The sequence below is a fragment of the Saimiri boliviensis genome, chromosome 15 (genome assembly GCF_048565385.1).
Source record: "Saimiri boliviensis isolate mSaiBol1 chromosome 15, mSaiBol1.pri, whole genome shotgun sequence".
NCBI lineage: Eukaryota > Metazoa > Chordata > Mammalia > Primates > Cebidae > Saimiri > Saimiri boliviensis.
In genome coordinates this window covers 68,659,046-68,686,735 of record NC_133463.1, presented here as the reverse complement: position 1 = coordinate 68,686,735, position 27,690 = coordinate 68,659,046, and the positions used below count along the sequence as shown (strand labels likewise).

General features: G+C 42.8%; 1 protein-coding gene across 1 annotated transcript; it reads left to right on the top strand.

Moving 5' to 3' along the window:
• The first annotated feature begins 1,347 nt into the window (after window positions 1-1,347).
• DSCC1 (DNA replication and sister chromatid cohesion 1) lies at window positions 1,348-27,484 on the top strand. The gene is made up of 9 exons (XM_003933102.4): window positions 1,348-1,663; window positions 10,733-10,901; window positions 13,741-13,875; window positions 14,621-14,711; window positions 16,514-16,652; window positions 17,306-17,358; window positions 18,120-18,274; window positions 21,908-22,056; window positions 25,907-27,484. The coding sequence occupies exons 1-9, from the start codon at window positions 1,482-1,484 to the stop codon at window positions 26,013-26,015; spliced, it is 1,182 nt and encodes a 393-aa protein (XP_003933151.4). The 5' UTR covers window positions 1,348-1,481; the 3' UTR covers window positions 26,016-27,484.
• The last annotated feature ends 206 nt before the right edge of the window (window positions 27,485-27,690 follow it).

Below are 27,690 nucleotides of genomic sequence, written 5' to 3'. Positions count from 1 at the left end.
ACATAATTTTAGCAAATGAATTAATAAAAACTATCATCATTCTATTTTATGAGAGGAACCCAGGTCTAAATCTCTGCCAGAATATCAAATTAATGGCAATAATTTCGTATCAGTAATTGGAAATTAAATTCATAATCAATTGATACCTAAAAGCAAAATGAACTGCTGCTATTTATTAAGCAGCCGTGCATTTTAGAAAGTAGGTATTATCATCTCCTTTTTTTTATTGATAAGGAAGTTGTCCTTAGAGAAATGAAGTGAATTGCCTTAGGTCACAAAGCGCTGAAGAGAGTTGGGATTCCCAGGCATGCCTGTCTGATGCGAACGTCAGGGTTCTACACTACACTGCTTCTAGTTGTAGGGAATGTTTCCCATTTAATAGAGTAACTACAACGGTTCTCTTCAATAATAAATTCTCATCCGGCAACTACTTTCATATTCAGGATTTCATCCCACCAAACTCCTATGCATTCAGATGTTTTAAAAGCGGTAAGTGGGGCTGGGCGCAGTGGCTCATGCTTCTTGTAATCCCAGCACTTTGGGAGGCAGAGGTGGGTGGATCTCAAGGTCAGGAGTTCGAGACCAGCCTGACCAACATGGTGAAACCCTGTCTCTACTAAAAATACAAACATTAGCTGTATGTAACCTCCACCTCCCGGGTTCAAGCGATTCTCCTGCCTTAGCCCCATGCAGGAGAATCGCTTGAACCCGGGAGGTGGAGGTTGCGGTGAGCTGAGATCGTGCCACTGCACTCCAGCCTGGCAACAGAGCGAGACTCCACTTCAAAAATAAATAAATAAATAAAAATAAAAGAAGTGAGATATTGCTTCCGAGTCAACCCTGGGCCTCGCTCCCGAACATGGGTTACTTGCACAAAACCCTGCAGGAAGCTTTTAGAGCCACAGTCGATTAGGCTGGAGTCAGACTTTGTGACCTCCTGGCTCTGCCATCACCAGCAAGGAGCCTGTTTCCTCAATGGCAAAAGGGAATGACCAAGGGCCCACCTTACAGGGTTGTAGCAACGGGATCACGGAATTATACAGGCCAAGTGGTTACCACCGGGCCCGCCACTGGCGGAAGATGAGATAACGTGGATGGAGAGGAAAGCGGAGCGCCGGCTGCTGGGAACCAGGGCCGGAGTCGGGGATGGCGCGCGCGGGCAAGGGCGCAGCGGAAAGGGCGGGCGAGGGATCCGCGTCCCACCCCGCCGGGTGGCACCTCTGCTCCTGCGGGCTTCCGCCGAGACCGCCCCCGGGAAGCCGCGTTTCCTTCCTGCAGTGGCGTCCCCGCGTGTCCCACGGAGGGGCTGGCGCGCCCAGAGCGTGCAGGCCTTCCCGAGGGCGCGCCCGCAGCGCGCCCCGCCCCGGAAACACGTCCTCTGCGGCCTCGGCGCGCTTTCCAAACACTCGGGTTTCCTAGCTTCCCGCTGCTTTGGGAGCTTCGTTCTTGCCCGCCAAACCCGCAGCCGCCCGGGCGCTGCGATGAAGAGGACCCGCGAGGAGGTGGATGCCACGCTGCTGATCGCCAAGCTGAACGCGGCCGAGCTGCTGCCCGCCGTGCACTGCCTGAGCTTCGGCCCAGGGGCCAGCGGCGCTGCCGCCGGCGACTTCTGCCTGCTGGAGCTGGAGCCCACTCTGTGCCAGCAGCTGGAGGATGGACACAGGTGAGCCCTGGACACGCCGAGGTCAGGAGCCTCCAGCTTCGGGCCGGCCACGTTATGTTCTCAGCGGGGAAACTCGGGATGAGGAAACAGGACCAGAGGGATGCACTGATTTTTTTTTTGGCGAGGGATTCATAGCAACCTGCCTGTTCCCGAGGAGTCCACGCTTCCGGTGGACGGTCCAGTTAGCTGCACTGCGGTGATGAGTAGTACTGGTCCAGCTGACCTTGGGGGCGTGTGTTAGCGGCAGCAGGTCAGGAAATACTGATACTACCCCATGAAGTGTTGTAAGAGTTACTGGTGATTACAGGGACTCTACAGAACACCTGCCATTCTACCTTAAAATACAATTGTGATATCCAGTATTTATAGAGCTCTTGCCTTCCACTTATATTTATTTTACTCAGATAATAGGAGTGTTGGGAATCAGCCTACAGACTTGGTAATTGGGTGAGACCCTCACCCACTCCAAAGCAAACTTTCTTGGAGTCACTCAGCGGGGATCTGAAGCTGTTTCTAATTCCAGGTCAGATACAGACTTGCTTGGACTTGATTCAAAGTCCAAGTTGAGGTAGTTTTTTAAAGGCAGTCTTGAGAAGTCTAGAGAATCGTTATATCCCTCCACCCTGTGCTGTCCCAGCTCCTGCAAAATGGGAAGCTCCAGCTTGATTGCACAACTGGTCCTCAGACACCTATATTTTATTAGGCGATTCTTTCTCTCTCTCTCTCTTTTTTTTTTTGAGATAGAGTCTTGCTCTGTCACCAGGCTGGAGTGCAGTGGTCTGATCTCGGCACACTGCAACTTCCGATTCCCGGGTTCAAGTGATTCTCCTGCCTCGGTCTCCCAAGTAGCTGGGACTACAGGCACGCGCCACCATGCCTGGCTAATTTTTGTGTTTTTAGTAGAGATGGAGTTTCACCATGTTGGTCAGGATGGTCTTGAACACCTGACCTCGTGATCCGCCCACCTCAGCCTCCCAAAGTGCTGGGATTACAGGCGGGAGCCACTGCGCCTGGTGCTCTTTTTTTCTTTCTTTCTTTTTTTTTTTGAGACAGAGGTTCACTCTTGTTACCCAGGCTGGAGTGCAATGGCGTGATCTTGGCTAACCGTAACCTCCGCCTCCTGGGTTCAGGCAATTCTCCTGCCTCAGCCTCCCGAGTAGCTGGGATTACAGGCACACACCACCATGCCCAGCTAATGTTTTTTGTATTTTTAGTAGAGACGGGGTTTCACCATGTTGACCAGGATGGTCTCGATCTATTGACCTCATGATCCACCCGCCTCGGCCTCCCAAAGTGCTGGGATTACAAGCTTGAGCCACCGCGCCTGGCTCGTTTTTTCTTAATGGAATCCTTTAGGCTTTCAATTTTTGTTCTTTACCCACCAAAGAGTATTACAGTAAACTGGCCATTCTTCAGACACCTACTATATACCTCAAAGTATCTTTAACAGAACCGAAAGAACTTCGCTCCCCTGTTTCCATCTCAGCTCAGTTGGTGGAGAGTTGAGAAAGGAACTCAGGTGTGAGGATCTTCTCTGTCCAGTTCTGGTTTGTCTACCTGACAAAAACAACAACAACAACAACAACAAAGAGGACCTGGAAACGTGTTTTTAATTTTGGAGTGTAGGAAGGGATGAAATAAACAAAATATTTCAAAGTAGAGATACTGCAGTTAGAAGTAAATGTTAAAGACTAGGTACTTTGGGCCTGTTAAGCATTATTAGCACTGGAAGTCTAAAAAACCTTTTATTCTTTTCACTTAAATGAAGACTTAGTAAAAAATAAATACACAGTCTGCTATTTCAGGTTTCTTATTTTTTCAAAAGAAACAAGTTGCGCCCAGGACAGCTAAACGCTTTACAAACAAGGAAAACGGCTAGAATCAACTCCCTTGTCATTGCCGTTATCTTAAGTCTTTAGTCCTTCCTTTTCCTCCTCTTCACCTTCATCCTTCTCCTCTTCCTTCCCTTTTTTTTTTTTCCCTGAGACGTAGTCTCGCTCTGTAGCCCAGGCTACAGTGCAGTGGCTACCTCAGCTCACTGCAACCTCCTCCTCCCAGGTCCTGGTTCAAGCAATTCTCCTGCCTCAGCTTCCTGAGTAGCTGGGACTACAGGCACGCGCCACCATGCCCAGCTAATTTTTGTATTTTTAATAGAGATGGGGTTTTACCATGTTGGCCAAGCTGGTCTTGAACTCCTGACCTCGTGATCTGCCCGCCTCGTCCTCCCAAAGTGTTGGGATTATAGGTATGAGCCACTGCGCCCTCTTTCTTCTTTTCTATCTGTTTTTTCGGGAGAGGGTGGTGGGACCATCTTCTCACTCTGTCCGCCAGGCTGGAGTGGAGTGGCACGATTATGGCTCACTACATGATGGTGCTGTAGCAGGAGTGATGGAGAACAAACCTCTTGAACAGCGAACTCAGGAAGGAAGTGGCTTTTTATTCAGCCTGGAGCTGCGGTGGGCAACAGCCTCATTCACCGAGCATCCTGAGCTGCAGCTTTTCTCTCCTTTTATAGGCTTATAACACTAAAGGGGAAACTGAGGCAGAACTATGTCACTGTCCACTTGCTGGACATCTGACCTTACAATCTTTTGGCTTCTTTGCTTTGGTAATTCACATGCAACACGAGTGGAGACCAGCAAGGGAGGGGGGCTTACAGAGACAAGGCAATAGCAACACGCTGTTTGTTGGCAGAGGTATTTCCAGTAGGAAGCCTGGCCCGTGGAGACATGGGGGTGTGAACCAGTGGCGGGCTCCAGCCGGCAGGGATAACATTCATTTGTAGCTCTTTCAAGGTTAATGGATAGCAGAGATGCTGAGAACTAAAGAGGGAGTCATTTTCCCAGCTTTTTGATGTTTTATTTTATTTATTTTCCTTCTTCACTCTCCTTTCCATCTGGAAGTTGGGGGTGGGGAGAGGTGAAATTGAAGGAGGTGAGAGGGTCTCCCCTCTCAGTGCCACTGCTACTTGGGCTCAGGCGATCCTCCCACCAGTCTCCTGAGTAGCTGGGACTTAAGGTGTGCACAGCCACGCCCAGCTAACTTTTAAGTTTTTTCTTCTGTAGAGATGGGGTCTTGCTTTGTTGCCCAGGCTGGTCTCAAATTCCTGGTCTCATGCGATCTTCTGGCCCCAGCCTCCTAAAGTGCTAGGAGTACAGGCATGAGCCACTGCGTCCTTGCATTTCTTCAGCTGTGACAAAATCCCTTTGTCAAAGTCTTTTGTTGAGTCCACGCTGTAAACATATCCTTTTCATGGTTTTCATTCAGCATTGCATCCTTTTTTTTCATAAGGTCCCAAGTTTTTTTTACAACACAACTTATGGTTAGGCCAGGATGTGCTCCTTTGATTGTGAGGGAATACTCAAGGATGACGCTTGGGTGGGTACCAGGAGCAGCAGCTCGGCCATCCTTGGGGACCTTGTTAGAAATACGGGACCCTGGGTCCCATCGCAGACCCACTGAATCCCACTCTGCTTTTGAACAACATTCTCTCAGATGCCTATGCGTAAGTTTAACGAGTACGGCTTTAGCATGTTGTAGAAAATTGTGAGCTTGACAGAAGCTTCTGGATGCTTCGTCTTATGCTCTTCCCAGCAGTTTGCACGAGGATGCCATGTGGTGCCATTTCGCCTCTTGGCCTCTGTGTATCTGTCTTGCCCATCGTCATTTTTCCTTAAGGAGGCTCCAGGGCGTAGAGGTGCCTGTGGCTCTCAGTTGGTCCAGAGCTTGCTGCATGGAATCCATCATTGTGCCAGCAGCGGGCAGAGGCAGCATCAAAACTTAGTTCTAGAGTTCCCATCCGGCAGAGAGCCCGGACAGACGCAGAGCTCGGAGAGCTCCCCGGGCCCTCCAGGCCCTCCGGCCCGGGCACGGGTGAGCAGGGGGGCCCCGGCCGGCGGGTGAGCTGGGGGGCCCTGGGACAGGCCATGCCCTCTGCCCTGAAGACACCAGTGGCCTCCGCTGTGGCCGCCCACTGGCCAGGCCCGGGCCTTGAAGCCGTGGCAAACCTGTCTTCCCCACCCCACCTCGGTGACTGATGGCGGCAGTGACCTCTCCCAGCCCGAACCCCGCTGGCCGCCTGGTATCCCCGGCCCAAGCCTGCCGGGCTTTAACTTAACCCCCGCCGAGCCGCTGGGACGCAGCACCTTTGGCTGGCAGGCCAGGAAACATGGCAGCCACCGGCACGCCACGTGGCAGAGGTCATGAGGTCACAGAGGGCCCGGGAAGGCCGCCTAGGGGCGCGGGCAGGCTCGGCCACCTCTAGGCCACGGAGCCGTGCAGATCCAAGTCCCGGTGACCACTCTGTCCCCATCGGGCGAGACACACCTAGTCCTGATGACAACGGACAAAGGCCGTAAGGGGCCTGGGAGGTGAGCGGAGTTCCGAACGTCAGTGGTGGAACGGTTAGTCGCCATCGGGATGGTTGGTCTTCGTTCTACAAAACTTTGCTGTCGGAAGAGAGAAATGGTAGAATGACAGGCCACGTTTGGCCCGCTGGAGGTGCCCGCCACCCTCTGGGAAGAGGTACTGGCCGTTTATGGAAGGCCTGTGTGTGTAATATGAAAAGGCTGCTCTCAACTCCACCCCAACCTTTTGCTAGAAAACATTTGTCATGGCCGGGCGCGGTGGCTCACGCCTGTAATCCCAGCACTTTGGGAGGCTGAGGCGGGTGGATCACGAGGTCAAGAGATCGAGACCATCCTGGTCAACATGGTGAAAACCCGTCTCTACTAAAAACACACAAAAAAATTAGCTGGGCATGGTGGCACGTGCCTGTAGTCCCAGCTACTCAGGAGGCTGAGGCAGGAGAATTGCCTGAACCCAGGAGGCGGAGGTCGCGGTGAGCCGAGATCGCGCCATTGCACTCCAGCCTGGGTAACAAGAGCGAAACTCCGTCTCAATAAAAAAAAAAAAAGAAAGAAAGAAAACATTTGTCACATCTAGCCCTTCTAAATGGAAAGAGGTTGCCAACGTATGCTAGATTTAGAAAATTTGAGCATTCTTGCCCACTGAATTGATGGAGATGGGAAGGGTTCTAGGCCAGAATGTTCACATTCGGAAGACTCTTTCAAATTATCTGTTGTTACCTGTTTACAGTTTATTTGACTGCTGTGTACATAGTGGACAAATTAACTCCTTACTTGAAACATCTAGTCTATCTAGATGTTTAGAAGTGCCCAATGTATGTTAAAGGTAGGGGTAGTAAAATACCACTTTGCAAATATCTTTTTGCTAAAATGCATAGGAAATACTTTTGGAAATTGAATTGTGAAGGCACCTTTGTGAACAGGATAGTACTGTCTATACTTGTTCAGTGGTTTACGGGAGGTAGGAGGGGAGAAACTGCAAAAGGCGATATGCTAGTGTGTTCACACGTGGGCATTTTCAGACACCATTTTTCTGTATGGTTTGTACATTTTGTTTTGCTCTGTATACAGTGTATATAACGGACAATGAGTCCTAATTTTTCAACATCTAGTCTCTAGATGTTAAAGAGGTTGACGGTGTTATGACAAACTATTTAGGAAAATTAGCATATTTTGTACACTTTGTGTTGAAATTAATAGGAAAACTTGTCTTCTGTAAATGACCTTTGCAGAGAAATTTGTTCAACCATCTCTAAGCATTACACGTGTCTGTACTTGTCCACTGGATTGAAGGCAAAGAAGGAAGAGAGGAGGGAATGATTCAAGGCTAAAATGGTCACATGTAGAAGATACCTCAGATGATAACCATTGTTATGTGTGTGCAATTTTGGTTGACAGTGCTGTGTATGTGGTGGACAAGTTATGTGAAATAGCTAGTCTTCCTAGATATTTGGAAGTACTTGATGTATGTAAACGTAGTAGTAGAATAATACTTTTTGTAAATAGTTTTTTAAAACTGATGGGAAATGCTGTTGGGAAGTGGAATTGTTTGAACCACCTGGGAGGTGGGAGGGAAAAAATTGCAAAAGGTGTTTTGCCACTGTTTGTTAGAAAATTTCACTTAATCCATTGCCTATATGTTGCATGCATTTCATTTAACTTTTCTATTCTGTATATATTGTATATATACTGGACAAGTGAGTCCCAATTTTATAATGTCTAGTCTCTAGATATTAAAGAGGTTGCCAGTGTATGAAAGGAGTAGAGTTAGTAAAGTAACACATTGTGTACACTTTCTTAAAATTCATAGAAAGAAAGGCTGTCTTCTGAAAAAGACTTTAGGAAGTGAAATTATATCAGCTTTAAGTGACACATGTGCCTATATCCACCAGGTTGGTGGTGGAGAGGAGTTGGAACGAATGAACAGTTCTAGACCAGAATGTTCCTATTTAGAAGACACTTTTCAGATATAACCATTGTTACATGTGTGTAGTTTATTCAACACTACTGTGTATATAGTGGACAAACTTAAGTCCTAATTTGAAACATCTAGTCTTTCTAGATGTTTAGAAGTGCACAAAGTATGTTAAAAGTAGAGGTAGTAAATAACACATTTTGTAGCTATCCTTTTGATATGAAGTATCGTCTTTTGGAAATTGACCAATTCTCTGAGCAGTAGACATTACGATATTTGCGCAATTTTGGGGGATGGAGGGGTGCAAGGGACTTTCTACCAATGTGTTTCTGATGAGGCACATTTACCATTGTCCCTTATGTCTGCATTTTCATTCACTGTGCTGTGTATACAGTGTATTATAAGCAGACTAAGACTCCTAATATACATGTAGTCAATGTTAAAGAGGTTGCCAGTGTATAACAGAAGTAGAATTAGTAAACTCATACATTGAGTACACTTTGTGTTAGAAATCATAGAGAAGTCTTCTTAAAAACAGATATGAAATTGTTAAAAATCCTCTCAGCATTACAGTTGGCTGATAGCTGTCCATGGGGTTGACAGAGGTCGGAAAGGGAAGGGGGTTCCAGGCCAGAATGTTCCCATTAAGGTCTGTGTTATGTATATATACCATTTATTCAATGCTACTGTGTATATAATGGAAAAGTTAAGTCCAGATTGAAACATTTAGTCTTTCTAGGTGTTTAAAAGTGCGCCACATAGGTTAAAAGTAGAGGGCTGAAGTAACACCCCTCTAAGCATTTGTTTTCATTACTTCCTAGGAGTGATTGCTTGCGTTTGGGAATGGAATTGTTAAAGCTTGATGTTTAGGAGCTTAGGCTGACTATTCACTGGGTGGCATTGGGTGGGGGAGAAGGAGTTATGCAGGGAAAGGGTTCTGTGCCCCTGAGATTAGTTCAGCTGGTCTAACCATTGTTTTATATGTGCATTTTAGTTACCGTGTATTAAAGAATAAACAAGTTTTAATGCTCAAGTATGTTAAAAATAGATGTAGTAAGTCAGTCCCTTTATGAATATCCTTTTTTTAGTTTTTAGGAGGGCCTGTCTTCTGGGAGTGAGCTTTAGTCTACCTCTTGGAGTTAGACATCTTATACTTAGTCACTGGGGATGGTGGAAGAGGGTGAAGGGAAGGGCTCTTTGCTGGTATCTCTATATCTAGAAGATGTGTTAGATGATAAGCACAGGTCTATATGAGCATTTTTAGTAAAGTGCCTGTGTTTCTTGTGGACAAAGTTCATTATTTTGCAACATCTAAGCTTTATGAATGTCTGGGGTGACAATGTAGGATAAAAGCTAGAGTTTGTGAATTAACCAATTTGTAAATACCTTTGTTATAATAGAAAAGATGCATCTTGGACATGGAATTGTTACCACCTCTGAGCAGTCTATGTCAGGACTTGTTCATTAGGTTGGCAGCAGAGGGGCAGAATGAAGTATAAAGGGAGAGATATATGCAGATGTGTCCAGTGTCTGCATGTGTCCATATTTATGTTTTGATGATAGCCATTGATGTATGCATCCTCTTTTGGCTGTACTATAGGGATACATTAAGTACCCTAATGGAAATATACCTTGCTAATATTTTAATGGTATAGATCTGCTAATGAATTCTCTTAGAAATGTACTTAGTGTATTCTGTATACCATAAGGGTGGCCGAGAGAAAGGAGAATAGACCCAAAGTCAGGCAAGCAAGTTTTATTAATCTACTGGGCTGCTCTGTAACAATCAGAGGAGGCAGCCCTGAGCTTACAAAACGGGGGTTTATATGGGGTAAGAGGGGAATAAGAGAGTTTCAGGACTGAGGTAATCTATCTGCTGGTAACAGACGTAGAGATAGTTTGTCAACTTGTAACGGAACTACGATACATTATCCTGTGACTTTTGTGGTAGCAGTTTTGTTTAAAAAGAGAAACCAGGATTCATTTACAGATATGTGTCGAACAGGAATTTACAAGTATGGATACAAACATTTGTTTTCTCTGTCCTCCCTCCAGCTGCCGGGATGGCTGTAATCAGGCTTTGCTTAATGGTAGCACATCTGGCAGCCTTGATGTGGCGGTTTGGTAGGGGCTCAGGAATGCAGCTGCAGAGCGGTCAGAGTGTGGGGAAGGGATCAGCTTACGCAGAGGGGATTTTCTGAGGCAGCTTGTCCCTAACATATACTTAGTGTATTCTGTTACTGTATGTTTCATTTTAAATTGAGCATTAAGAGAATGCAGTATTTAAATTGGAACTCTGCCAATGCTTTTATCTAGAGGCGTGTTGCCATTTTTGTCTTCTATGAAATTTTTATCCCAAGAAAGGCAGGATTACATTTTTTTTTTTTTAACAGATTGAGTTGGTGTAGTGTATTCTTGGTTATCAAAATACTCATATAACTTTGGGATGTTGAATTGGTAAATATTCATGACATATGAAAAATCATGATACATACTGTATGATCTCAGTCCCATAAAATTGGATGTTGTGCCTACACACTCACAGGACCTTGAAGAACATGTCAAACTATAAACTGTTTGTGATTGTGAGTGACTTTGTTCTTTGCTTCTTGTGTTTTTCAGTTTCCTCTAATGCACTTAACTTTTTTAAAATAAAGCTTATTTTAAAAACTTAAAAAAGAACTTAATTCTAAGTTCTGTAAGCCTAGAGGGTTTGACAACTGTTTACAATGAAAATGACTAGTGGAGTGTCAATAAACCGTATATTTTCCCCCCATTTTGCTACAGTCTGGTGATTCGTGGTGATAAAGATGAGCAAGCTGTGCTGTGCAGTAAAGACAAAACATACGACTTGAAGATAGCAGACACTTCCAATATGTTGCTTTTCATTCCTGGTTGTAAAACTCCAGACCAGCTGAAGAAGGAAGAGGCACACTGTAACATTATTCACACTGAGGTGCTCTTTTCTGTACTCTGATTTACAAAAGTCTGAGAATGAAAACGTGGTGATCTGGTATTTAGTGAAAAACTTTAGGTGTGAAATCTATCATCAGGGAGAATCAAGAAGTTCTTTAAAGAAATTTGACTTTCTCAGCATTATTATGATTATTATTGCTTTTTTGTTGTAGTCTTGTGAACTTGTATGTTTTTTCCCATTTTGATTTTCAAGTCCCAGACAATTTGACCTATTTTCTGTAATGTGCAGTTTGTTATTTAGTGACTAATTTTAAAACTTCTACCTATTTTATAGATTTTGCTGTGGATGTGTTTTGAAAGGAGACTCCTTCAAACCATAACTGGTTCATTTAATAATATTTATGAGGTAGAGAAATGAAGAAATTTGGGCCAGCTGTGGTGGCTCACATCTATAATCCTGGTACTTTGGGAAGTCAAGACAGGTGGATTGTCTGAGCTCAGGAGTTTGAGACCAGCCTGGGCAACACGGTGAAACCCCATCTCTACCAAAATACAAAACATTAGCCAGGCGTGGTGGTGTGTGCCTGTACTCCCAGCTACTTGGGAGGCCGAGGCAGGAGAACTGCTTGAACCCAGGAGGCAGAGGTTGCAGTAAGCTGAGATCACTCCACTCTACTTCATCCTGGGCAACAAAGCTAGACTCCAAAAAAAAAAAAAAAAAGAAATGAAGAAATTTGAGTTTTGAATGAAGTGCGTTTCTTATGAGGCTGGTTTAGTTCATTAATATTTGTAGCCAACTATAACAAATTTTTAATTATTTTCGAGAATATTGATGGTGGTAACCAAACAAGTCTCCATTCTGTCCAAGTTGTTACACATGTAACAATCCAAGCACGGCCCTTATTTCTTTGAGAATGACTTTAGGCCAACTATATCCTTAAATAAAGAATTGGAGAGGAAAGAAGGGAAAATGCTGGAAAGTTTCAGTGATTCATGTAATGTTACTAGAACAGAGGAACTTCCAGTAACTATTCTATGTTGGTTTTTGTAGAGTTTTTTTTTTTAAGTCTTTCATTGTAATTAACTAAAAATATTGGCAGTTCATCCTTTTGTAAAAAAGTAATGTTATTTTTTCATCACTTACCTGTTCTGTAGGTGCTTTTGTGAGGGCATAATAATACCTATGAGAATCTTTGAGCTCTTGCTTGTTATGGAAATTCTATGTACTGAGATTGGCTAAAATGTAGATCCGCTAACCAAAGGTATAATCCATGATTGAACCTTAGGTGCTTAAAGGGGTTAGATGAGAAATAGGCTGGGGTTGATAAATGGTGGTAGATAGCCAGGAATAACAGGGAGTGGTTGGGTCTACAGCAAACTGGAAAGCACAGTCCCCAAGTAGGTGGATGGCCACTACTCAGCTGCCTTGTGGGAAAGTAGGCCCAGCGTTGCTTGACTTTTGATTTATTTTTTTTCCAAGTAATTACTGAAATTTAGATTTTTGGGGGTGAAATCCTCTTTTTTTTTTTTTTTTAATGTTGGCATCTAATTGAAACACTATGCTAAGCCTCGCCAGCACACAAAAGCATACCACAATATCTGTGTATTGGATGCAGCCAGAAGGCTGCCATTTTTTTTGTTTTGCTTTGTTTTTTTCTGAGACTATCATACAACAGCAAACCACTTTTAACTATGGATAAAATCAGTCTGTCTGATTTGGTCCTTAAGCTCTTCTTTTGAAGGCCTTAGATTCAGCAACATCTCCTTCAGGCTCTAGGCCTCATCTTGTCAATCAAGCCTTATCCTGTTTGAAAGTAGAAGCATCCCCTGTCCTTCCATTTCAGAGTTAGAGGGCATCCCAAAGATAATCCAGCTTAGCATCTTTTTTCCTTTTATGCAACACTTACTGGGCATCTACTCCATGCTAGGAACTAGGCGAGTCCTGTATGTACAGGCAGGGATAACAGATATTCATCCATTCTCTAGCTTCTATCAACTGGATTTTGAGTGGTAGGCCTCTCACGATTTCACAAATCCAAAAATGGAATTAGCTGCAGTTCTAAACAGTAGTAATGTCTTGGATTAATCAGAAATCTCTGTCCCTTAACTTCTGCCTCATTTTGACATGAGCAACACAAGGGTACACCCTCTTTGCTTTAAAATCCCTATTTAAAGACTATGATAATACCTTTTCTCTTTTTTTCTCTTTTTTGTGTCTTTTTTTTTTTTTTTTTTTTTTTTTTTGAGACGGAGTTTCGCTCTTGTTACCCAGGCTGGAGTGCAATGGCGCGATCTCGGCTCACCGCAACCTCCGCCTCCTGGGCTCAGGCAATTCTCCTGCCTCAGCCTCCTGAGTAGCTGGGATTACAGGCACGTGCCACCATGCCCAGCTAATTTTTTTTTTTTTTTGTATCTTTAGTAGAGACGGGGTTTCACCATGTTGACCAGGATGGTCTCGATCTCTCGACCTCGTGATCCACCCGCCTCAGCCTCCCAAAGTGCTGGGATTACAGGCTTGAGCCACTGCGCCCGGCTTTTGTGTCTTAAGTATATTCATTTTTAGTTGTTTCCACCTGGTTTGCAGAATTGTCACCATCCTGATCATTTCTTCTGAGGCATAACTCTAGTTTTCAGAGTACATTTGAGATTCTTAAAATGTTGGCAGTGTCTTATTAATGGGATTTGAAAAGATGTTCTTGAGGATGCCCATCCATCTAGTGGAGATGGCTGGATAAATACCTTCCTGATACAAAGCAGAATACCTTGGGGCTTCCTTTTCTCCATACTTGTTGAGGGGGGCAGATTGATTAGTTGGAATTTTGTATGAAATTTTCTTTTAGAATGGCCCCTAAAAGGTTGTGATATATTATAATTTCTAGATCTTTGGTTTTTCTAATAATTATTGGGAATTAAGAAGATGTAGACCTAAGTTAAAGAAGCTAAAGAAACTTTTGATGGAAAATCCGTATGAAGGACCTGACAGTCAAAAAGAGAAGGAGTCAAATTGCTCAAAAGTAAGGCTCTTATTTTTACTTTTTTATTTGGAATTTAAAAACTATAATCAGAGGCACTTAGTGGTCACATTCTTACTTTTTAAAATTTATGTTATATAGCTGTTCAATGCCTGTGTTAAAAAAAAAAAAGGTTACAAAATTTCAAGCATACCCAAAAGCAGACAGAGCAGTGTAATGACCCATATATTCAACATTCACTTGAACAATTAAGGTCTTGTCAGTCTTGTTTCTTCTATCTCCTTTCTATCCTTCCATCTTTTTTTTCTAGAGTATTTTAAAGCAAATCCTATATATCATAATGTCATGTATATAGCTAAAAGCTTCCCCTATCCCCTCAGCCCCTGGCAACCACCATTTTACTATCTCTATGAATTCGACTGCTCTTACTACCTCGGATAAGTGAATCATGGTATTTATCCTTTTATGTTGATAGCGTTCTGAAGTACAAAAGATGATTATTTTGATGATGTGGATTGATCTATTTTTTTTGTTTTTGTTGCTTGGGTTTTTGATGTCATATTTAATTTTCATATTTTCCAGTGTCATGAAGATTTACCTTTATTTGTTTTATAAGGCATCCATTGATTTTTCTGTAGAAATCATTATACATTAACAAAAGAAACTGAGCTAATGCATAAATATTGCCTTAATCTGTTCTGTGTATTTATTCCCCAAAATTCAGCAAGAAATCTAAAAAAAAAAATTAATCTTCAAGGATCTTAAAATATTTTTTTCTTTTTTTCAGTATACAACTGAAGATTTGCTTGATCAAATTCAGGCAAGTGAGGAAGAAATAATGACCCAATTACAAGTTCTAAATGCCTGTGAAATTGGAGGTAGCGTTACTTATTACTAGTATAATAATTATGAAAGTGGGCGTCATAAGGGAGAGAAGTTTTTGGATATCTTCGCCCTATTGCATATAGTTTATTTAATATTCCTTTGGGTTTAAGGATGGTGTCATTTGGGCTCAGTGTGATAGCTTATGCCTGTAATCCCAGCACTTTGGGAAGCTGAGGGGGGCAGATCACTTGAGGCCAGGAATTTGAGACCAGCCTGGCCAACATGGTGAAACGTCATCTCTACTAAAAATACAAACGTTAGTTGGTTGTGGTGGCAGGCACCTGTAATCCCGGCTACTCGGTTGGCTGAGGCATGAGAATCACTTGAACCCAGGAGGCAGAGGTTGCAGTGAGCCAAGATAGCACCACTGCACTCCAGCCTGGGTGACAGAGTGAGACTCCGTCTCAAAAAATTATTTCCAAACTGCTTGGAAGATGTGACTGTGTTTCATTTAGTAATGACTCAACATATTTTTGAACATGTTAGTTTATATAATAAGCCTGTATAAAAAATATGGGAGCATGTGTTAGGGCATGGGATTGATGGAAAAGCCCTGTGGTATTTTTAGTATTCTGACTGGCCTCTACTCTGGAGTCGGAGCTTTTTTATTTTATTTTATTTTTTGACAGAGTCTCGCTCTGTTTTCCAGGCTGGAGTGCAGGTGTGTGATCTCAGCTCACTGCAAACCTATACCTCCCAGATTCAATTGATTCTCCTGCCTCAGCCTCCTGAGTAGCTGGGGTTACAGGTGCATGCCACCATCTAGCTAATTTTTGTGTTTTTAGCGAAACAGAGTTTTGCCATGTTGGCCAGGCTGGTCTTAAACTCCTGACCTCAGGTGATCCACCCGCCTCAGCTTCCCAAAGTGTTGGGATTACAGGCGTGAGCCACACTGCCCATCCCTAAAGCTTTTTTTCTGAAAGGCAAATCAAACCATGTATTTTAATACAGCCCTGTGCAGTATTAACCTGCAGCATGGAGATGGATACAATTTTTGTATAATCTATACAAAATTTTTGTATAATCTATACAAAATATTATATATATATTATATATAACATTATATATGTACATATTATATATAACATATTATATATGTACATATTATATATAACATATATGTAATATATGTTATATATTATATGTACATATTATATATAACATATATGTAATATATGTTATATATTATATAACATATTATATATAACATATATTATATATTATATGTATATAATATATAATATATAACATATATATAACATATATGTTATACATATAATACATAATTTTGTATAATCTATACAAAAATGTATAGATTACTTATCGCTCTCTTCCTCAGATTTACATCACACAATTCATTTTTAAAATGTTGCCTTTATGTTTTCCGAGTAAGAACAGAAACATTCTCCCTTAGAAATGGTGGATATGTACTTTTCTTTCACTGAGGTAGTGGTTGTGCCATCAATTATAAAATGGCATTTCATGGCTGGGCATGGTGGCTCATGCCTGTGGTCCCAGCACTTTGGGAGGCTGAGGCAGGCAGATCATGTGAGGTCAGGAGTTCAAGACCAGCCTGGCCAACATGGTGAAACCCAGTTTCTACTAAAAATAAAAAATTAGCTAGGCATGGTGGTGCATTCCTGTAGTGCCAGCTACTCAAGGCTGAGGTGGGAGAATTAGTTGAATCCAGGTGGAGGTTGCAGTGAGCAACACTGTACTCCAGCTTGGGTGACAGAGTTGAGACCCTGCCTTAAAAAAAAAGTTATTTGGTAAATATAACTTTTGAAATTTGTAGGTTATTGGAGAATTCTTGAATTTGATTATGAGATGAAACTTCTGAATCATGTAACTCAGCTTGTGGATTCTGAATCATGGTCTTTTAGAAAAGTTCCTTTGAATACATGCCTTCAGGAACTTAGACCATTGGAGCCAGAGTAAGTCTTTTAATTTATTGTCTATCCAGATTTCCTTAAGGGGAAGAGAGTTCTTTTACAGACTGAAATTAAACCCAGTGCATAAACTACAATAATTATATTTTGATATCTCTGAGAAATGTTTAAAATTATAGCCAAAGAAGATTTGGGAATTCGGTCACTGAGTTGAATACATGTGCATTATCTTATTTGTTTTTGGCCATAAAAACGTAAATAAATAATATGTTTGAGCTATTTTATAATACTAAATGTATGCTGCTGGGCGCAGTGGCTCATGCCTGTAATCCCAGCTACTCAGGAGGCCAAGGCAGGAGAATCTCTTGAACTCCGGAGGTGGAGGTTGTGGTGAGCTGAGATTGCACCATTGCACTCCAGCCTGGGCAACAAGAGCAAAACTTTGTCTCAAATGATAATAATAATAAATATATGCTTACATAATTGATGTTAATATGTTTAGCATGGGGCCTGGCACCTAGTAACTTCCCGGTATAATTTAGTTAGTTCGTAATTTAAATAAAATATTATTTGTCAATCAAAATCACTTAGTATTTCAAATTTCAAATTTCTTTCTTAATTTCAAGTTGGCAATGGGGTTAAAATATAGTGCATAAAAACACTTAGAACTTTTCAAATGTGTGTTTTAAATTTTTCAGGGAAATGATAGAACACTGTCTTAAATGTTATGGGAAGAAATATGTAGATGAAGGTAAGATTTGGAAAGTATTTTCATTTAACTCTTATATGTTAAAACTAAGAACTCTGGCTGGGTAGAGCGGCTCACACCTGTAATCCCAGCACTTTGGCAGGCTGAGGTAGGGGGATTGCTGAGCTCAGGATTTCAAGACCAGCTTGGGCAACGTGATAAAACACTGTCTCCACAAAGAAATACAAAAATTAGCTGGCTGTGGCAGCACCTGCCTGCAGTCCCAGCTACTCAGGAATCTGAGGTGGGAGGATCACCTGAACCCAGGGAGGTCGAGGCTGCAGTGAGCCTTGCTTGTGCCACTGCTCTCTGGCCTGGGCAACAGAGTAAAAAGAAAGACCGGTGCAGTGGCTCCTGCCTGTAATCCCAGCACTTCAGGAGGCTGAGGTGTGCAGATCACCTGAGGTCACGAGTTCAAGACAAGCCTGGCCAACGTGTTGAAACCACATTTTTACTAAAAATACAAAAATTAGCTGGGCGTGGTGACACACACCTGTAATTCCAGCTACTCGGGAGGCTGTAGCAGGAGAGTCACTTGAACTCAAGAGGCAGAGGTTGCAGTGAGTTGAGATCATGCCAGTGCACTCCAGCCTGGGTAACAGAGCGAGACTTTGGGAAAGAAAAAAACAAAAAAAACTAGGGGGTTGTGGGAAGTGAGTTTAGGTGCATAATTTCTTTCAAGAAACTGCACTAAAGAAAAGGAAACATTAGTACAGTATTTAATTATAAGAGGATAATGTGAAAATATCATTCCTTTTCATTAGGTGAAGTTTATTTTGAGTTGGATGCTGATAAAATATGCAGAGCAACAGCACATATGCTGCTTCAGAATGCGGTGAAATTCAATCTCGCTGAGTTTCAAGAAGTGTGGCAACAGAGCGTTCCTGAAGGAATGATCACTAGTCTTGACCAGCTTAAGGTAGTAGCAATAGACATTGCTATCTTACTTCAACAGTTGAGTAATTTACTAGGTGAACGATACTTGAGTTGGAGCTGAATTTGGAACCAATTTCTTTTCCTAGACACCCATTAAGAGTGAATGTACATCCAATCCATCACATAATCCTTAAAACTCAATATAAGTATTGGGGTATAATTTACATAGTATAAAATATACCTTTAAAATATTTTAAATAATTTTACTAAGTCGCTATCATTACAATACAGTTTTAGAACATATCTATCACCTCTGTAAGATTGCTTGGGTCTGTTTACTGTTAATCCCTGATCCTAGTCAGTGTATCTCATTTGGTTCCATTTCTCACCATTTTCATCACCCCTGTCTTAGTACCTTGATTTTACAGCAATAGCATCCCCAGGCAGGCCCCTTGTGCTTTTAATTTTGCTCCCTTTCAATCCATTCTTTGCGGTGCTACTAGAATGATCTTTTTAAAATGCCAGTCAGACATGGTGGTTTATGCCTGTAATCCCAGCACTTTGAGTCTGAGGCAGGCGGATCACTGAGGTCAGGAGTTCAAGGCCAGCCTGGCCAACATGGTGAAAGCCTGTCTCTACTAAACATAGAAAAATTAGCTAGGTGTGGTAGTGGGCAACTGTAATCCCACTTACTTGGGAGGCTGAGGCAGGAGAATTGCTGGAACCCAGGAGACAGCGGTTGCAGTGAGCCGAGTTTGTGCCAGTGCACTCCAGCCTGGGCGACAGAGTGAGACTCTGTCTCAAAAAAAAAAAAAAAAAAGATAAGTAATAATAAATAAATAATTAAAATGCCAGTCAGATCAGATGAATATCCTGTTTTAATCTCTTTATTGATTGATTGATTGAGACTGAGTCTCATTCTGTCACCCAGGCTGGAGTGCCGTGGCTTAATCTTGGCTCACTGCAACCCCTGCCTCCCAGGTTCAAGCCTCAGACGCCTGAGTGGCTGAGATTACAGGCACCCATCACCAGGCCCTGCTAATTTTTGTATGTTTAGTGAAGTTGGGGTTTTGCCATGGGTTTGCCAGGCTGATCTCTAACTCCTGACTTCAGGTAATCTGCCCACTTTGGACTCCCAAAATGCTGGGATTATAGGCATGAGCCACTGAACCTGGCCTTAAATCAGTTTAATGGTTGCCTATGGCCCTTAGGATAAAAATACCCAGAATTCATGTCTTGGCCTATAAGGCCCTTCAGGATCACGTTCATAGCCTCATCTCTGGCTACTTTCTCTGCTGCCCACTACATACCAGCCTTCTTTCAGGTTTTCAAGATCATCAAGCTCTTACCTACCTGAGACCTTCACATAAAGCTTTTTGTTCTAGAATGATATTCTCTGTCATTTCATCTGGTTACCTCCTACTCACCTTTGAGTCGCTTCATCAAGGAGGCCTTCCTTCATTCTCTGCTCGAAGGAAAGCCCTCTGGTTTTACTCTTCTATAGCACGGTGTACTTTCCTTCATGGCACTTTCCCCTTAGCTTGGAAGAATGTTTAATTCTGTGGTTCACCACTCTCCACTTTGATGGCACTTTGTTTGCTGCTGCTTGCTAGTATGTAGCATACTGTCTGCATGTGGCGTATACTTGGTAAGTATTTTGTTAGTTAAATGAAAAGATTTGCTTGGTATTTATGGAGTTCCTTTTATGTCGAGGCATCATGCTAGGTGCTCAGGAGAAAGTGTCGTGCAAGGTATCATCATGGTGCTCAGCCTGGGGACTGGCAATGGGGGATACATATTACATGCCTAAATCTGTTCTTATAATGCAGAGTGATCTACGCCATTGGAAAGGCGTATACACGATGTTATAAGCGCAAAGAAAAGGGACTTAGCCAGCAGACTGGTCAATAAGGGATGAATTTCTGAAGGAACAGATGTTTTAGCTGCTGAGTATGGAAAGATGAACTGTTGCTGTCTTGATGGAAGGAAGGCCAGAGGTAGAAATGTAGAGAGCACGGTCAAAGGTGTGGAGGTATAAACATTGGGGCACTGTTATAGGGATGCATGGACTGGAGTGAAGGATGCTTGTGAGGTAAGGACAAAGTGGATTGTGCTAAGGAATTTCAATTCTATCTAGAAAGCTCTTTGAGGCCACTGAGTGACATCAGAGGAGTTACCTCATCAGGAACTCATCAGCTTGGCCTTTTTTTTTTTTTTTTTTTTTTTTGAGATGGAGTTTCACTCTTGTTACCCAGGCTGGAGTGCAATGGCGCGATCTTGGCTCACCGCAACCTCCACCGCCTGGGTTCAAGCAATTCTCCTGCCTCAGCCTCCTAAGTAGCTGGGATTACAGGTGCATGCCACCATGCCCAGCTAATTTTTGTATTTTTAGTAGAGACGGGGTTTCACCTTGTTAACCAGGATGGTCTCGATCTCTTGACCTCGTGATCCACCTGCCTCGGCCTCCCAAAGTGCTGGGATCATAGGCGTGAGCCACCGCACCCGGCCCCCAGCTTGGCCTTTTGAAAAGAATGCTAGGACAGTAAAGAAGACGGACAGATGGAAGGTTGGTTAGATTATGAAAAAGAATTACTGTGCAGGCTGTCAACACATATGCTCCCAACTAAGAGAGTACTGGCCAAAGAAATAGGTAATGGGGAATGGATAGAAAGTCCTGAAGCCTTAACATGTGTTATATAGGCTTTAGTGACCACATAAGTGTGGGGTTTGACTAATGTAGTCAAAGACGATGCCTAGGTTTCCTGTTTTCCTAGGAGAGTGGGACTAGAGGAGGTTTGGATGATAAACGAGTTTATATATAGATTTGGATATAGAAGTCTGGGGCTCAAAAGAGACATCTGAGCTGAAGATATAAATATTATTAGCAAGTAAGTGGTGGCTCAGGCCACAGGTTTAGATGAGGTTACTCAGCAGAGTGACAGTGAAGCAAGTAGAGCAGTTGGGATAGAAGCCTTAGGAAGCTACAACATCAAGTTAGGAGGAAAATAAGAAGACTGTGATGTCAGGGATGGAGAGGTATTTAAAGAAGAAGGAGTAATCAACAGTAACAAAATAGAGGGCTAGGGACCAAGTGCAGCGGCTCATACCTGTAATCCCAGCACTTTGGGAGGCTGAGAAGGGCGGATCACTTGAGGCCAGGAGATCGAGACCAGCCTGACCCACATGGTGAAACCCCTTCTCTGCTAAAAATATAAAAATTAGCTGGATGTGGCGGCACGTGCCTGTAGTTACAGCTACTCAGGAGGTGGAGGCAGAGGTTGCAGTGAGCCAAGTTTGTGCCACTACACTCCAGCCTGGGTGTCAGAGCGAGACCCTGTCTCAAAAAGAAAAAATGGAAAAAGAAAATAGAGGATTAGTACAATGAATCCAAGAAAAGGGCCCACTGGATTTGGCAATGACAGGTTACTGGTGACAACCAGAGCTGTCTTGATAAACTGGTGGTGGGAGAGGCCAGATTGCTGAAGAGAAAAGAAGTCACTGCTTAAATGAGCTCTTTGTATGAAAAAGGCTATTGTAAATCTCTGGATAGTTTAAGTTTCATGTAGCTGACATTTTGAATATCTTGAGCTAAGCTAAACCTAAAGGTAAAAGAATGAGGCATGTTTAAACATTACAACGTTACTTTAACTGCCCTGTTTCTTCTCATTTCTTGTAGGGTTTAGCGCTGGTGGATAGACACTCGAGACCAGAAATCATATTTTTGCTGAAAGTAGATGATTTACCTGAGGATAATCAGGGACGTTTTAATAGTCTTTTCTCTCTAAGGGAGAAGTGGACAGAAGAAGATATTGCTCCATATATTCAGTAAGTAATTTATTAAAGATGGATTTTGAGGGTTGTTCCTTTTATAAAGAGTGGCATAACATTTTAGATTTATGACTGGAACACAATGTTCTTGAGTATTCCCTGAAGATACTGCTTCCCTAGAAACACTCTTAGGTGGTGGCTATATTCTCTATCCTTCACAGTGACTGATGCTGGAGGTGGGATATGTGTTCTCTCTGTTCCTCACTACTGCTTCTAAAACCACTTTTCTGCTCTCATTCCTGGAAAACTGTCCTCTTTGAGGGATGAAATACATACCCCACTATCACTCTAAGGCAAACACCCCTCTCTCATTGCCACCTCATGCTTTACTTTATTTAACATTATGGGAGAGGCCAGATTGCAGTAGAACAAATTAGCCCCAAAGTCACTTCTTAAAAAATCGTGAGTCCCCTAACACTTAAAATCCACTAACACTACAGCTTTGTCACTGTGTCACACCTCTTAGGTGCTCTCTCCTCTCTTTACCCAGCTCGAATCCCATGGTCAGTCTTCCTAGCTCTTACTGTCTACCCTTTACTCCTGTGACCCTCTCCCTCTTGCCATATCTCCCTGGCAAAAAGCTAAAAAGATTAAACCCAACTTTCTTCTTACTCTGTGCCTACACCTGGCCGGCCAGCTGAAACTTTCTGGAGAATAATACACAATGAAGCTGCCAGCATGGAGCTGCTTCTACCCTTGGAGCTTCTTCTACATCTTCTTTTCCTTTTTCATACCAGCAGTAGCTTCTGTTTCCTTTTCATACCAGCAGTAGCTTCTGTTTCCTTTTATGATCGTATCTTTTCAGAACACAGAAGCACTGAGACTAGAACTACCTTCTTTCCCACTGCCAAATCACCCGGTCTCCTCATGTGTGCACATACTTCCTTTGCAGTCCTGTGTGGTGAAGGAATTGTCCCTGCTCCTAAGGCTAGTCCTTCGCACTAGATCCATCTCCTCTTTTGTCTTAAAGACTTGGATCCTCGAGTTATTAATGTCCCTTTCACCCCTTGTGTTATTAATGTCTGCCTCTTCTGAATCATCCCCATCAGCATACAAAATTCTATAATATTGCCCATCTTGAAAAACAGCAATAGCAACCTACTGGACCTTGTGTCCTTTGCTCTCCTTCATAAGAAAATGCCTCTTACAAGTTTCCGGTGCATTTCACTCTATGCATTTCACCTTCCATTCTTTCCTTTACCCATTGACATCTTCTTAATCCAATGACATCCATTTTCTACACTCAATGGTTAATCATGTGTCCTTGATTACTTGACTTGGCACTATTTGACAGTGTCTGCTTCCTCCTACTTAAAACACCTCTTCCTTGGAGCAGAGGGGAGAAAATCATCTCTTTTGTTGATGTCTCCCCATTCTCAATCTTTAAATGTTGGAGTGCTCCAGGACTCTATTTTTGGGCCGTCTTCTCTTCTGGTTATACTTTTCCTTTGGTGCCCTCATCTAGGCCTGGAAACAAATTTAACGACTTCCTAATTTCATCTTCATACTTGCCCTTTTCCCTGAGGTCCAGATTCCTAAATCTGGTTGCCGAATTCACCTTTCCAGTTGGATATTCAATAGGAATTTCAAGCTTAACATGTTCATAACTGAACTGCTGTTTCTCCGTCATCCTTACCCCCCTTCTTCTTAATCACAGTTAACAGCACTGCTACTAATGCAGTTATTTAAACCAAAGTCTAGGAATCATCCCTGTCCTTTCCTTCCCCCACCTTCTGGTTCAAACTATGAGCAAATCCTGATGGATCACCTGCCTCTGAATTGGTCTCCCTGTTCTATTTTTACCCCTCCCCCCTATCCTGTTTATACTGTTTCTTTAAATATTCAAAAGTGACAATATAATGAAACCTTCATATATCCAGTGCCCAGCTTCCATAATCTTCAACTCATTGGCTCCTTTATTTATTTGTTTATTTGAGATGGAGTCTCACTCTGTCACCCAGGTTGGAGTGCAGTGGTACAATCTCAGCTCACTGCAACCCCTGCTTCCTGAGTTCAAGCGATTCTCCTGCCTTACCCTCCCGAGTAACTGGGATTACAGGTGTGTGCCACCATGCCCAGCTAATTTTTGTGTTTTTAGTGGAGACGGGGTTTCACCATGTTGGCCATGTTGGTCTCAAACTCCTGACCTCAAATGATCTGCCTGCCTTGGTCTCCCAAAGTGCTGGGATTACAGGCGAGAGCCACTGTCCCTGGCCAACTCCATTATTTAAAACTTAGATCACATTGTGCTTTTCCATTAATTAAAAACCTCCTATTGGCTTCCCATTACATGTAGAATTAAGTCACAACTCTCTTTCCCTGTCTTACAAGGCTCTGCGTGATCTGGCTGTCACTCCCTTCTCCAGCTCATGTCCGCCTGTTCTTCCTTCCCCTCATTATGGCCCAGTCAGAATCTTCTCTTTGAGGTACAGAAGAGGAAACTAAAGTTCAGGAAGAGTTGGTAACCTAGACAGTTCACACTGTAAGGCCAGCTGCCTTGCAGAGGGTTAAACGGACACATCCGTCTCTTCCCGCGTCTGGTAACTGCGTCATCACCCGAGCTCGTTATCTGGCCTTGCCCCACGGCCTCCCCGCACCCGCCTCCGCATACCAGACCCAAGCCCGCATTCAGCACTAAATTATGCATTCAACCCCCAGCCCGCTGTTGATAAACCCTGCAGAAAAATTTTTTAAAGAAGCCCCATCAGACCCTGCCTGGTAGCAGGCTGCGCTGTATGCCCCCGAAAAGCCCGTCTGCCCATAACCACTAACTCCAGGCATTTCCTGCTTCTTAATAGCCAATAAGATTGCCTTCACTTTGTTTCCCCAACAGTCAATCAAGGCCCAAGGTCCCGCCTGCCTACCCATAACCACCAGCTCCAGGCATTTCCTGCTTCTTAATAGCCAATAAAATTGCCTTTGCTTTGTTTCCCCAATAGCCAATCAATCGCCTTCTCTCCCCATAAAACCCCATGACCTAAACAGCCGGGTATGACTTCTTTGGCCCCTTCCTGGACCACAGAACTTCGCCCGGGAGCTGAATAAATTAGCTTCTCATTTTCTGATACTTGCCTCAGTTTCCTCATTTTATCTCGGCAATAAACCTTACACACACAAGTACCTTGTATCAAGGATCTCTGACTCTAGGCCCCACTGTATAGGCCTCACTGTATCACACTGCTTGTATTTCTAATTTAGAGGCTATGTGATATGATGGAAATAGCATAGACTTTGGTGGCAGAATTTGACACTGTCATTTATTACTTGTCTGAGCTCTAGTTCCTCAAATCTAATACACGGTTAGATAATACATTACTCCTACTTTGTGTGGGTTAAATGAGATAATACATGTAATGTACTTAGTTTAATTAAAACTTAGAACCGGCCGGGCACAGTGGCTCATGCTGTAATCCCAGCACTTTGGGAAGCCAAGGTGGGCAGATCAAGAGGTCAGGAGTTTGAGACCAGCCTGGCCAACATCGTAAAACCCCATTCTCTACTGAAAATACAAAAAAATCAGCCAGGCGTGGTGGTATGCACCTGTAATCCCAGCTACTCGGAAGGCTGAGGCAGAAGAATTGTTTGAATCTGGTAGGCGGAGGTTACAGTGAGCCGAGATCATGCCACTGCACTCCAGCCTGGGTGACACAGCAAGACTCCATCTCAAAAAAGAAATAGAAAAGCTTAGAACCACTTCCCACCCTATCTCTTCCACAAACACCTACACTTACGCTGTTGAGAGGGTAGACTCAGGGGGAGAGAGATGAAATGAGTACATAGTACTGTATCATATTATAATATGTTCCCTAAAATATTCATGCTATATATTTTTTTATTGTTCCCACAGAGATTTGTGTGGAGAGAAGCAAACCATAGGTGCATTACTCACTAAATATTCTCGTTCTTCGATGCAAAATGGTGTTAAAGTTTATAATTCGAGAAGACCCATTTCTTAAAAGAACAACAGTCTTTTCTTCGGGACTCAAGTTGCTTTATAAAGTTGCTGGAAACAAGAAAAATAACTTGTACTTTTATTTCTGACTTTTAAAAACCTAGTCTTCTAAGGCATTTTTTCTCCTCATCTTAAGCATTTTGAAACTACTGTTGTTATTTCTTAAATGTTATAGGATGTAGCTTTCCAATTATATTTGTACTATGTATACAGTGTAAACAAGGGCAAAAGAAAGTATTATTTCCTGTATTTAGTATGTCTGAGGTCTCTATGGTTTACTTGACGTTTGGCTTTTTATACTTAAAATGTCGTTTCTTCAATTAGGATTTGATACTCTAATCATTAATACATTGACGTTTTTCAGATAACTAAATAGTAATAGTTTCATAGAAGAGACTTATTTATTCACTTAAATATCATTTCTCAAGTGAGTTCCCCTCTACTTTTAGCCTTCCACCAAAACTGGCAGTCACTAGGTGCTATCAGTTACTTATATTCTTAGTTTACATTCATGAAACTGGCTGAATAACTACTCCTCTGTTTGCCTGGCATAGACACGCACTTTGGGAAAAAACGGGTTTATAATTCTATAATGAAGAATACTGGCACAGGTAATGCTCACCCGAAAACTTCAAGTAATTTCTAGTTGGTTTTGGAATGCTTGCTAAAGTTCCTTTATTGCTTTATTTGCCTGATTTGTTTTGGTTTAGATCAAAGTTCAAATTAATTTTAACGTAGCTAATGAACCTGTTACCAGGATAGTTGGAGGGGGCAGGCCAAGGTTAAATGGTCCAAGTTTCAAAAATGTTAATTTATAATCCATAATTAAGCAAGATTTAACTGTTACCGAAGTTTACAAGTTTTATTCTAACATGAAATACGACACGATGGTAAATGTCTCTGCATTTATGTGGATTATGATATACACATACAGTATATCTATATGTAGTCTATTTATTTATTTATTTTGAGATGGAGTCTCCTGCTGTCCAGGATGGAGTGCAGTGGCACTATCTCAGCTCACTGCAACCTCCACCTCCCAGGTTCAGGTGATTCTGCTGCCTCAGCCTCCCGAATAGCTGGGATTACAGGCACACGCCACAACTCCCAGCTAGTTTTTGTATTTTTATTAGAGATAGGCTTTCACCATGTTGGCCAGGCTGGTCTTGAACTCGTGACCTCAAGTGATCTGCCTTCTTTGGCTTCCCAAAGTGCTGGGTTGTAGTCTATATTTTATTTTATTTTATGTTTTTGTGAGACAGTCTCGCTCTGTCACCAAGAATTGAGTACAGTGGAAAGATCTCGGCTCACTGCAACTTCCATCTCCTGGGTTCAAGCAATTCTCCTGCCCCAGCCTCCCAAGTAGCTGATTACAGGCGTACCCCACCAGGCCCACCACGTTGGCCAGGCTGGTCTTGAACTCCTGACCTCGATCGCCTGCTCCGGCCTCCCAAAGTGCTGGGATTACAGGCGTGAGTCATCACGCCCGGCCTTGTAGTCTATATTTTAAAATAAATACTGAGGCAGCAGTGCCTAGTGGGAGCTTTGGAGTGCTGGAGTTTTGACATTCAGACTACCTGGAGTCTAATCACATATTTTACAGCTTAAATCACCGGACCTAGTGAGTTTACGGTGTCCGTTCTCACAGCAAACCAGAGGCAGCCCCTCCCGATTTCCGG